Raw genomic sequence first — 12,376 nt, forward strand, 5'->3', positions numbered from 1 at the left:
ATATGACAAGGGAACAACAGTACCTCATTTTTCATTTTGCCCATATTCTTGATGAGGAATGTGAAGTTCACTGGTTTCAGACTGCAAAATCAACCAAATAGTTCTACTGATTTCTACACACTTTCTACCTGGTTTTAGTCGTTTCAGTTCAGACTGGAGTATTTAAAAAAAATAAAAATACACTCGCCAGTTGAGAATCGCTGTTTTAACCCTCACTCCAATGTTCAAATAAATTACAGCTCTGCCTCTGGCAGACGGGTCTATGGATTCAACTGGTGAGTGTGTGACCATGCGGTCGTCTATGCACATTTCTGTGTGTGCATTTATGCACATTTCTATGTGCATTTTGTCAAATGTGTCTGTTCAGATGATGATTTGCTTAGAATGAAAGTCTCATGGTTGGGAGGTGGGATACTAACTGCATTTAACAGAAAAACAGAGACTTACTGACAGAATCAGATGCAATTTGTCAAATTACTGCAAAAGCAAAAGCATAATTTACAATCCTTAACTACTTAGTCATGTCCCTATTCATTCCCATAGTGGGTTATAATGATGCAACTGATATGTCAATTTTGGCAAATGCCAGATGGGCTGGACCATTTTTTTGGTCGGGTGGGCTGGTTGAAAATTGACAGCAATTATTATTATTATTTTTTTACATAAAAAATACAACAATGAGCAAGATAACATGGCCAGCGGTATACTAATCTATAATAAGGGTTTGGCTGATCAGTCGGCAACGGCCAAGATCATGGATCGTAAAAAACAAAGGGTGCCTATAAATGTAGAAAGAGCACATTCTACATTGTCACTTCACTCAAAACAAATGTGTGGTGGCTAAAACCATGATTTGGTCAAACAGTAAAGTGTATTGTCATGATTCCTGTAATGAAAGTGTCTGTCCTGCCCATGTGTCTGCCCTCGCTGGGGCCTGCTGCTGTGATGAGCGAGCCCCTCTCCTATCCCCCCATCAGCTTGAAAGACAAATGCGTTCTGATTGTATAACATTGAAAAATGCAATTGTGGAAAAAGCATAGCTTTGGAAGCTTCGTTCCCTTCTTCTCTGACGAAGAGAGGAGGGTCTCCGCTTTCTGTAGGTATCATTGTATTTATCAACTCTCAATATTCAGCTCAATAACTATTTTGATATGGTGAAATGCGCACCGGATATCGCGAGGGCCTTATGGGCAGGTCTCATGAGTAGAATGTTCAATTTACTGTTGGATGAATACATGGCTACTATCGGTGTGTATTATATTTAGAGTTCGCTATCTAATTAACAAATTTTGTGTTTTCACTTTCTCAGGTTTTGAACCCTAAATGAATGATCCTATTAGATGAGTTACTGCACATAAAGATGTATGTAATTCATCTCTTTTGGAAAAAAGGAGGAAATTCTGGTGTCCTATTTGACTAGGGTGACCAGTCGTTCCTGATTTCCGGGGACAATCTCCGATTTTAGAGCGTTCCCTGAAATTGTCACCGATAAGCCCTCAGAAAGAAGACAACAACTCTGAAGTTAAATTGAGGCAGATATTTCAATAATCAAACGCTGTATCCAATCATATTTGAATGTAAAAATGATGTCAATATCCCTGTTCCAAACTCATTTGCTCCCGTGGTTTCGCCACAGACCTTTTATGAGAATGTTTGATCAGTAAAACATTGTAACCCCCCATGACTAGAACTACGCCCATGACTAGAACGTGCATCCAACAGCATAGGCTACCAAAATTGTGCGATTGTAAAATGACTAGATAGGCAAGAATTAAGAAAACTGTGGAGGGGCAGTTGCTTTCTGTGTTGTAAATAATGCAAGTATTTCAAAGTACTAAAGCGAAATGTTGTAGTTTAATATCTGTATTTCCATCCATGCCATTGTTGTAGATTTTTTTTTGTCAACTTGAAATTTATGACAATCACTGGATTGCACATGAAAATATCTTGGATCATGCATTCCTGCTTGGATGTGTTAGATGAAATCAGGACTATGAATTACTTTGTCTGACCAGATTACCAACAAAGTTAGTGGCACCAGTGACACCAGGGGGAAATTAGTTGGCTGTGCGCATAGTGCTGTGGGCTGGTGTGAATAAAACGCCAGGGCCGAAATCTTGTCCCATTCCGCCCCTGCTCTGCCCTACTTTTACCATGGTGATGATGCTGCAGCGGAGTGAGGAGGAGCAGGAGTATCCCACAATGCCCTTGTCGGGGCCGGAGATGGATGCTGCCTGCTGCAGCTCGTGAGCTTCTGTTGAGCTGACGCTTGTTGTTCCTGCCGCAGCTCGTGCTGCCATTTCCAGACGGTCATCTCCGACTAGCCGTTCGCGATCACCGTCTCGTGCTTGACGGTGCGGCGAACACAGATCCCCGCCGCTTTGGGTTCCTTCAACAAACGCGACCATAAAAAGGACGGACACTGTCATCCAGCGATACCCACCGTAGACCGTCTCTGTCTCCCGGAGTAGCCGGGGAGAGGGGGTCCAGCGCCAGCCGCAGCATGAGCATGGACCCCCTGGCCAAGCCCTGCCCGTCCCAGGCGGAGCACACCCCCGGGACCTTCAGCGGCCGGCTGACGGCGCTGGAAGCTGCCGGGGAGGACAGCGAGTCCGGCTGCGGCGAAGAGGAGGCCATGGGGGGCAGCGATACGTTCACTAGCCTCGTCGAGATGGAGGTGGAGACGCTGGAGGAGAAATTAAAGGGTCTGGCTTTTAGGAAACAGACTTCGTATAGGTGAGTCAACGGTAGAAGGCTAGCCTTCAGGAATAAGGGCTAAACGTTATTTGGATAAAAACTAGGATTTAGACAGCAGAGAGGAAGATGGGATTAGAGGACTGTAACGTTAGATCATTTTCTTCTCATTTACATTCACTTGGGCTGTTGTTTGTATTGGCAAACATTGACAAAAACACAATCGAACACACAAATAAGGAGAAGAGAGAGGGATAGAGCATTTGATAGCGCACATATTTCTGACATAAGGTCCTCTGAAATACTGTATTATTACTAATATGGTAGACTATTACATTATTAAATTGTGATAATTATCAGAGTAGGTTATTTCTCCCTGACTGAACCACGCATTGGCTTGAGCACACTGGCATTCTGACCTAGTGTCCATAGTGTGTGTGCAAATGCCTATTGTTGTATATTCTGTGTCGTTTTTCTGTGTGTTGTCGTGTGTGGAAGGGGGGTTATCTTTATTGATTTGCAGGCTGTGTGTGTGTGTGCCCAACAAAACCCAGAGGAAGCTATTATAGCTTTTGTTCTGATTTAGTGAGAGATGTGTGTGTGTGTGTGTGTGTGTGGGGGGTCTTGCATAGCGTAGTGTGTCGGTCAGTCTCCTCTTGTATTGGAAAACGGTCTGCTTTGGAGGTCAAATCAATATCGCCTAATGATTTGTTTGCCGTTTGGTTTTTGTGGAGAGATGTTGAAATCTTTAGTCTGTCTGTCTGACTTCTGGTTTGTAGTAGCCATAGTGAATGAATGCATCATGATTACATGCAGCACCTGTGTCTGTTTGAAGGCCAAGCTCTCCGTGGTCTAAGTGTGTGATTCAAACAAACCTGAGAAATGATACCGTTGAACATGAAAGGCTCTCTCTCTGTGTGTGTGTGTGTGTGTGTGTGTGTGTGTGTGTGTGTGTGTGTGTGTGTGTGTGTGTGTGTGTAAAACAATGACTCCTTTCAGACCAGTAATAGGTACCCCATTCACCAGTCTGTACTAGTGACACTGCCCCAAGGGGGCAGACCACAGCTGGAGAGTGTGTATTGTGGTAATCAGGCATGAGTGTGTCTCTGTGTGTGAGTGTCAATAAATACATTTGATTGATTGATTGAGATAGACAGACAGACAGATATATAGATAATAGAGAGAGTGTACTTAGTGTGTTGTATCCCCACATTGAGCTGACTTCCACTGGGTGAGTGGTCACACAGGACTGTGTTCCCAGAAAGCTCTCGGCCCTTTCATCTATTCTGAGACGTCTATGTCTGCTACCCATAAATAAACAGCACTCAGACACCCAGCGGGTGTGTGTGTGTGTATAGGCAGTGGTGGGAAAAAGTAACCAATTGTCATACTTGAGTAACAGTAAAGATACCTTAATAGAAAATGACTCAAGTAAAAGTGAAAGTCACCCTGTCAAATACTTACTTGAGTAAAAGTCTAAAAGTATTTGGTTTTAAATATACTTAAGTATCACAAGTAAATGTAATTGCTAAAATATACTTAAGTAAAAGTATACATAATAAAACAATTCCTTATATTAAGCAAACCTGATGGCACCGTTTTCTTGTTTTTTAAAATGTATTTACGGATAGCCAGGGGCACACTCCAACACTCAGGCATCATTTACAAACAAAGAATGTGTGTTTAATGAGTCCGCCAGATCAGAGGCAGTAGGGATGACCATGGAGGTTCTGTTTATAAGTGTGTGAATTGGACCATGTTCTCTCCTGCTAAGCATTCAAAATGCAACGAGTACTTTTGGGTGTCAGGGAAAATGTATGGAGTAAAAAGTACATTCTTTTCTTTAGGAATGTTGTGAAAGTATAATAAAATACAGATACCCCAAAACACTACTTATGTAGTACTTTAAAGTATTTTTACTTAAGGACTTTACGCCACTGTGTGTGTGTGTGTACGCAAGTGTGTGTTTGCATGCATTCGCATGTGTGGTTGTCTGTGTTGTATGTGGGGTAGCCTATCTCCCAGAGGAGGACGTTCAAAACCTCTCTCTCTCTCTCTCATGTGGGATAAAATCGTTTTTACTTCATCTCCAACCAGGACACCCAACAACAGAGAGAAGATTAACAACCACACAGAGAGAAACAGGACAGGGTGGAAAAACATCAACTCTGATGTGCTGATCTAGGATCATTTTTGCCTTTTAGATCATAATGAGTACGATTATATGGACAGATCCTAGATCAGCACCCCTACTCCGAGACACCTTCTGGATATGGTTCCCTAATTGCAGTTCCTGCCTGCAGTAACTGAAGGAAGAAGCATTGAACTGACCAGAACAGACAGGCGCTGACAGCAAAATTGTTACGGCCCAAATCCAGCCCACATCTGTTTGGCCCAGTTACCATTTATTGTTATTATCGCCCAGAATTGGGTCAGATCTGTTTGCCATGAAAAGGCCACAACATCCATAACCCAGACTCAAATATTGGGGTAAAACTCTCCAGGAGGCCTGTCGGGATTTAATCAGTTATCACAGTGAGAGAGTAGAGCGCTCAGCCTGTGACTTCAGAAAGAGACTTGTGCTCTTCTGAACAGCCCATCAGAGTCCTAATTGTTGAATTGTTCAGATGACACATTTTCATCCCGAAACCGATGAACAGTTCAACATACAATATGAATGGCTTTCTGTTCCTGACAAACTCTGAGTCATAGGCCGTTTCTTGTTTGGGCAAAAGAAACGTGCCCTGTTTTCTCTCCTCCGTCCTCTCTCCTCCGTGACCCCGGAAACTGATAAGTGGCCGAGTTGTCGAGGAGTGTGTCATTTCCGTTAGTAGGCAAACGGAAGACGGCCCTTCCCTCCTTGATAGCGTCCTTTTGGTGAGGAAGCACAAGTGTATCCTACCGCGGAAGAGTTTTGAATCAGATCAGTTGCATTGTCGGAGGAGAAAAGCCAGCACACAATTTAAAAACGATATGCTACTTATCCTTGAATTTATCAAATGTTTTGCACATAAACTTCATTTATTTTTTAGAACTTTACACATTTATTTTGGGACACACCCCTGTAAACGTCATTTGCCTGATGACACGCGAGAAGAAGGAGCTTCCCGTTTCATACAGGCGCATTTTTCATCCACGTTCACTCTCCACGTCGCCTCTCCTTGATTACCTTTGACTTTTCTTTTCCCAAAAGGAGGAGAGAGAGAGAACGGAGGAGAGAGGACATGAGCCTACAGGCTGATCTAGGGCTACTGTGTCTCTAAAGCATCATACAGTATGTCAACTGAGCTGCCACCAACTTTAAGGAGACAAAACCTTATCCCTAACTGAAACGATAACATAGCGTTCTCCCCGCCCCTGTGTCGCTAAAAAATGAAGGGAATGATGCTGGAGAAATGTAACCACTCTCAAATTCATAGGCATCGTTATGGATGCAAGGACTGACATCCATGATTTTAAATGTGTAGTTTTAACCATGTTTTGAGGTTATTACAGTGTTTGTTTACATTGTTTACGTTGTTTACAAACTTATATTTTGGCTTCTAATGGGGAACGACAGTTGAAATAAGCTCATGAGGCATTTATAGGTTATCGTCTTCAAGAATAATGGGTATATATCATTGATTTATAAGTCCAAAGATGTATATAGCAACTAATGATTCTAGCTTTAACTTTGCACTGGGCTTGGTAGTGGTTGTATGTCCTTGGGAAGAGCCTGGGCCTGGTAGTGGTTGTATGTCCTTGAGAAGAGCCTGGGCCTGGTAGTGGTTGGATGTCCTTGGGAAGAGCCTAGGCCTGGTAGTGGTTGTATGTCCTTGGGAAGAGCCTGGGCCTGGTAGTGGTTGGATGTCCTTGGGAAGAGCCTAGGCCTGGTAGTGGTTGTATGTCCTTGGGAAGAGCCTGGGCCTGGTAGTGGTTGGATGTCATTGGGAAGAGCCTGGGCCTGGTAGTGGTTGGATGTCCTTGGGAAGAACCTGGGCCTGGTAGTGGTTGGATGTCCTTGGGAAGAGCCTGGGCCTGGTAGTGGTTGGATGTACTTGGGAAGAGCCTGGGCCTGGTAGTGGTTGGATGTCCTTGGGAAGAGCCTGGGCCTGGTAGTGGTTGGATGTCCTTGAGAAGAGCCTGGGCCTGGTAGTGGTTGTATGTCCTTGGGAAGAGCCTGGGCCTGGTAGTGGTTGGATATCCTTGAGAAGAGCCTGGGCCTGGTAGTGGTTGGATGTCCTTGAGAAGAGCCTGGGCCTGGTAGTGGTTGGATGTCCTTGAGAAGAGCCTGGGCCTGGTAGTGGTTGGATGTCCTTGGGAAGAGCCTGGGCCTGGTAGTGGTTGTATGTCCTTGGGAAGAGCCTGGGCCTGGTAGTGGTTGGATGTCCTTGGGAAGATCCTGGGCCTGGTAGTGGTTGGATGTCCTTGGGAAGAGCCTGGGCCTGGTAGTGGTTGTGTATGGGAAATACAAGACAGAATTTGTTGTCATTATTTAAGGCTGACTTTGAGCAATACAACCTCTCTCTCTCATCTCTCTCTCTGCTTTGAGCTGAGGGCTGTACAGCAGGGAGGAAGTACATCCCCTCTGTTTCCTCACTAACTTATTCATGTGCAGCAGAGAGAGCGTGCTGCTGACGCCATCGTTTTATACAGATGAATACATAGTGATAACACACTGAACGTTGACTGTCTAGTGCAGGGGAAGAGAGGGCTTACAACTGTCTGCTTCTATCTGGCCTGTTTCAATGATCTCCCCCTCGTCCGCTCTCTCCATCTCTTCCTCTCTCCATCTCTTTCTCTCTCTGTCCTTCTGTCCCTTCGTTCAGTGACTCCTCGTGTATTTCTAAAGCAGGCAGCGGGCGTAGGGAGCAGCCGGACGGATGGACAAAATGAAAAGACAGATCAGGGCCCAGGCGGTGACCCCTTCATATGAACCCTGTGATTACTGAGGGAGAGGAGGAGTCGATCATTCTCTGTGAGTTGTGATTACTGAGGGAGAGGAGGAGTCGATCATTCTCTGTGAGTTGTGATTACTGAGGGAGAGGAGGAGTCGATCATTCTCTGTGAGTTGTGATTACTGAGGGAGAGGAGGAGTCGATCATTCTCTGTGAGTTGTGATTACTGAGGGAGAGGAGGAGTCGATCATTCTCTGTGAGTTGTGATTACTGAGGGAGAGGAGGAGTCGATCATTCTCTGTGAGTTGTGATTACTGAGGGAGAGGAGGAGTCGATCATTCTCTGTGAGTTGTGATTACTGAGGGAGAGGAGGAGTCGATCATTCTCTGTGAGTTGAGATTACTGAGGGAGAGGAGGAGTCGATCATTCTCTGTGAGTTGCGATTACTGAGGGAGAGGAGGAGTCGATCATTCTCTGTGAGTTGGTTTGGTGCGAGAAGGTGGATAAGCTGCTGAGTTTCTGGAGTTTTGGCAGCCCGTGAATGTGCTGAAAGGCATTGGAGCGGTGAGTATTTGAGCTGCGTGTGTGAGATGGTTGGGTGTTCTGTGTGTGTGTGTGTGTGTAGGGGTTTTAATCGTGAGTCTGCGAATCGCTTGCATGCATACACATGCGCAGAACGCACACAGTATGCACACACACACACATGCACACACACACACACACACACACACACACACACACACACACACACACACACACACACACACACACACACACACACACACACACACACACCAGGATGTTAGTAGTGTGATACATCCTCCTCTCTTTCCTCCTCATTGTGGGTTGTAATACCCTGTTCTGGCTGTCCAACACTGAGATGTGTGAGTGTGAGAGTGAGTGAGTGAGTGTGTGTGAGGTGTGTGTGAGTGAGGTGTGTGTGTGCATGCCAGTGTTTTATTTGATGGGAGCAGGTCTGTGGGGCAGGTCAGACACACAGACAGTGTCTGATAATACGTGCGTAGGTAACCGTCAGTCCTAATCTGTGTGGTGAGGAGAGGAATGGGGGGGATGTCTGTTTTAGGAGTAGAGGACAGATTATTCCTTTAAAAGGTCTCTCTGTCTCCTGGCGTTTTCCAGAGCAGCGCTGAGGTTGGGGCTGGCGACTGGTGTTTTCATCCCATAATGCAGTGTGATGAGGCATTAAGGGGATTGGATGTTCAGGCTGTGTGGAGTCAGTCTCTCCTTATTTGGTGTTTGTCTGGCTGTAAGAGGCTTTTCCTGCTGCCTGCCCCCAACCCCCCTCACAGGCCCTACTACAGCCCCAAGTTTCAGCAGGATTCACTAGGCCCCAGAGTGGATGGCTGGGCAGGAACAGGTGTGGTGTGTGCCTATTAAACCTGCTGTTTGTCTGTCAGACAAATACCCCCCCTCTCTCTGTGCTGTCCAGTCCATCTGGCAGTGCCACTGAGCTGAGACTGACTCCATCACTGTGACACATGTCTGGCTGAGAGCGAAAGAGAGGAGAGAGAAAGAGACGAGAGAGAAAGAGAGGGAGAGGAAGAGAGGAGAGAGGAAGCGAGGGAGAGGAGAGAGGAAGCGAGGGAGAGGAGAGAGGAAGCGAGGGAGAGGAGAGAGGAAGCGAGGGAGAGGAGAGAGGAAGCGAGGGAGAGGAGAGAGAAAGAGAGGGAGAGGAGAGAGAGGAAGAGGAGAGAGAAAGAGAGGGAGGGAGAGGAGGGAGAGGAGAGAGAAAGAGAGGAGAGAGAAAGAGAGGGAGGGAGAGGAGAGAGGGAGAGGAGAGAGAAAGAGAGGGAGGGAGGGAGAGAGAGGTGAGAGAAAGAGAGGGAGGGGAGAAGGGAGGCATCCTAGTGCATGAGTTGCCAGTGCATGAGGTGCCAGTGTGTCAGGGTTTATGTATGAGCAGAGCGTGTTTGTGTGAGTGTGTGTGTGTGTGTGTCTGTCAGCAAGCGAGGCATTAGCTCTGAATCGAGAGTCATCTTTCTGAGTGCTGAGGGACTAGCAGTGTTCTGTAATCCTACCAGTCATATATATACACACACACACACACACACACACACACACACACACACACACACACACACACACATAAAAGCTTAATAAAATGCCTGGCTGTGGTTCTAGCATCCAGACAGGTGTGGGAGTTAATTGCAAAAGTATTGATACATGTAAGCTTCACTCTGTGAATTTTCTCACACACACACACACACACACACACACACACACACACACACACACACACAGCACACAATACACAGAACAGTTGTTTGGAGATCTCAGTAATTCTAGAACATCCCTTGCTCTCCAGCTGTGGTCTGGGAGGCCGTGTGTGATTTCTCTTGGTAGCAGAGCCTCATTTAGTAAATCATTGATTCTATTAGCCAGTGAGGAGATGAGAGTGAGACAGTAGCCAGGAGACACCACTCCCTCAGCAGCAAGCCTAACCTCTGTCTAATCCTGTTCCAACGTTATTCCTGCTCAACACTAACCTTATTATAACCTCTGCCTAACCCTATTACGACATGAATGCAATCTAACGCTTGTTTCAACAGTGATACGGTGTTGTTACAACCTCATTCTAACCCAGTTTGAACATTATTAATACAAAACCCTTTTTTAAACCTTACGCTAACCCTATTTCAACATTATTCCAGCCATATTCAAGCGTCAGTTTTCCCTTCAGTCCCACCTGGGTTAATGTTTTGTACCAGAAATAGAACTACAGATTTCACCTTTGACACAAGGGACTTTGAATGAAAGAGGTAAATGCTGATATTATATTTTGATATGACAGTTCAGTCCTTTTCTTCTGCTGGCCGGTCTGTTCTGCGCTGATGGAAGGTCATGGAGAGCAGCATGCTTCAGATACTTCCCCCACAGTACACGCATACACGCACACACACACGCACACACACACACACACACACACACACACACGCACACACACACTGGGTAATTATTGAGGTGTCACGACCCAGTGTGAAAGAGAGGGAGAATGAGAGAAGAACAGAGAGAGAGAAATAGAGGGAGAGAGGATCCTCTGTCGCGAGTGGGCACATTCCCTCCCACAATTCTGGAACTGATGCCCATGCAGACACACACACACACTGAAAGAGAGAGAGAGAGAGAGACAGAGGGAGAGAGACAGAGAGATATGCCATTAAAGCTGTTTTTGGACCTGCCGCCTCTTTGAGAGGAGAGGGGGTTGGCAGGGTAGGAGTTATGGAAGAATGTGCTGCTTCTTTTCTTCTGTGGCATGAAAGAGGCAGAACGGACAGAAGGATAAGAGAAGAGAGAAGCTTGAGCCCCCGAGCACTTGGATTCTGTTTGGAGGTTGGGGTGCAGAGCCAAACCACCCACTGACCCTCCCTCTCTCTCTCTCTCTCTCTCTCTCTCTCTCTCTCTCTCTCTCTCTCTCTCTCTCTCTCTCTCTCTCTCTCTCTCTCTCTCTCTCTCTCTCTCTCTCTCTCTCTCTCTCTCTCTCTCTCTCTCTCTCTCTCTCTCTTTCACTCTCTCTCTCTCTCTCTCTTTCTCTCTCCCACACTCTCATTCTCTTTCTTTCTTTCACTCTCTCTCTCTCTTTCTCTCGATCTCACTCTCTCTTTCGCTGTCGCTCTCTCTCTCTCTATCTCTTTCGCTCTCTTTCTCTTTCTCTCGCTCTCACTCCCTCTTTCGCTGTCGCTCTCTCTCTCTCTCTCTCTCTCTCTCTCTTTTTGCTCTCTCTCTCTCTCTCTCTCTCTCTCTCTCTCTCTCTCTCTCTCTCTCTTTCGCTCTCTCTCTGTCTCTCTGCCTAAGGAAAAGTAATGTAGGCCAATAGAGGAGTGAAGGAATAGGACAGCTTGAACCACCCTTACACACACACACACACACACACACACACACACACACACACACACACACACACATACACACCCTCTGATCTTGGTCAAGGACAGCAGCGGTGAGCATCTGTTCTATTGGGACCCTAACCCTCCCAAGTGGCTGACACCTCTTCCTCCTCCTCTCCCTCTCTTTGCTTTCTTCCTCTTCCTCCCTCCACTGTCCACCTCCCCACTCCTCTGTTACTCTCAACTCTTAGTGTGTGTCTTTTCAGTGTCCGTGTGTCTGTTTGTATGTGTTTTGTGTGTGTGTGTGTTTTCTTTCAGTGTCTGTGTGTCTCTCTCTGTGTGTCTCTCTCTCTGTGTGTGTGTGTGTGTGTGTGTGTGTGTGTGTGTGTGTGTGTGTGTGTGTGTGTGTGTGTGTGTGTGTGTGTGTGTGTGTGTGTGTGTGTGTGTGTGTGTGTGTGTGTGTGTGTGTGTGTGCGTGCGTGGTTAGAGGTGGGGTGGGAGAGGGATAGAAATAGAAAGAGGAAAGGGGGGGTCAGAGGGAAAGGCCCAGGCTTCCTGTCTGCACAGGCAGGATGGAGCTCTAACACACACACACATACACACACACACACAGGTTATCTTCTCTCTCCAACACCTACTCCTCCCTCTCCACTGGTGTCCAGGCAGCCATGCTATTACATGTGTGTGTGTGTCTTTGCGAATGCGTGTTTGCGAGTGTGTGTATTTGTGTTTGTTGTGTGTGTGTGTTACAATGTTAAAAACCCCAGACATTACAGGGTTAAAGAAGACAAACAGATTGAGGACACGTCTGCTGTTTCAGTAGCATCTTGTCCTCCTCTTCTCCACTCAGCGCTTTCTTATCTCCCTCCAACAGTACATTAGTTTAATTTAGCAGAAATAAGGAGAGTCAAAGATGGGATTGTTTTTTATCTGCCAGTGAATCGTGCTGACAAAGCCTCT

The 12,376-nt window shown here is 46.1% G+C and overlaps 1 protein-coding gene across 1 annotated transcript in view; it reads left to right on the forward strand.

The window, feature by feature from the left end:
* The first annotated feature begins 2,031 nt into the window (after window positions 1-2,031).
* LOC112215043 (diacylglycerol kinase iota-like) overlaps window positions 2,032-12,376 on the forward strand; it is a 44,522-nt gene continuing 34,177 nt past the window's right edge. The window contains 1 exon segment of the mRNA XM_042297795.1: window positions 2,032-2,736. Within this exon segment, the coding sequence (XP_042153729.1) occupies window positions 2,504-2,736 (233 nt within the window). The 5' untranslated portion in view covers window positions 2,032-2,503.

Source organism: Oncorhynchus tshawytscha, linkage group LG15 (assembly GCF_018296145.1).
Source record: "Oncorhynchus tshawytscha isolate Ot180627B linkage group LG15, Otsh_v2.0, whole genome shotgun sequence".
In the NCBI taxonomy this organism is placed as follows: Eukaryota; Metazoa; Chordata; class Actinopteri; order Salmoniformes; family Salmonidae; genus Oncorhynchus; species Oncorhynchus tshawytscha.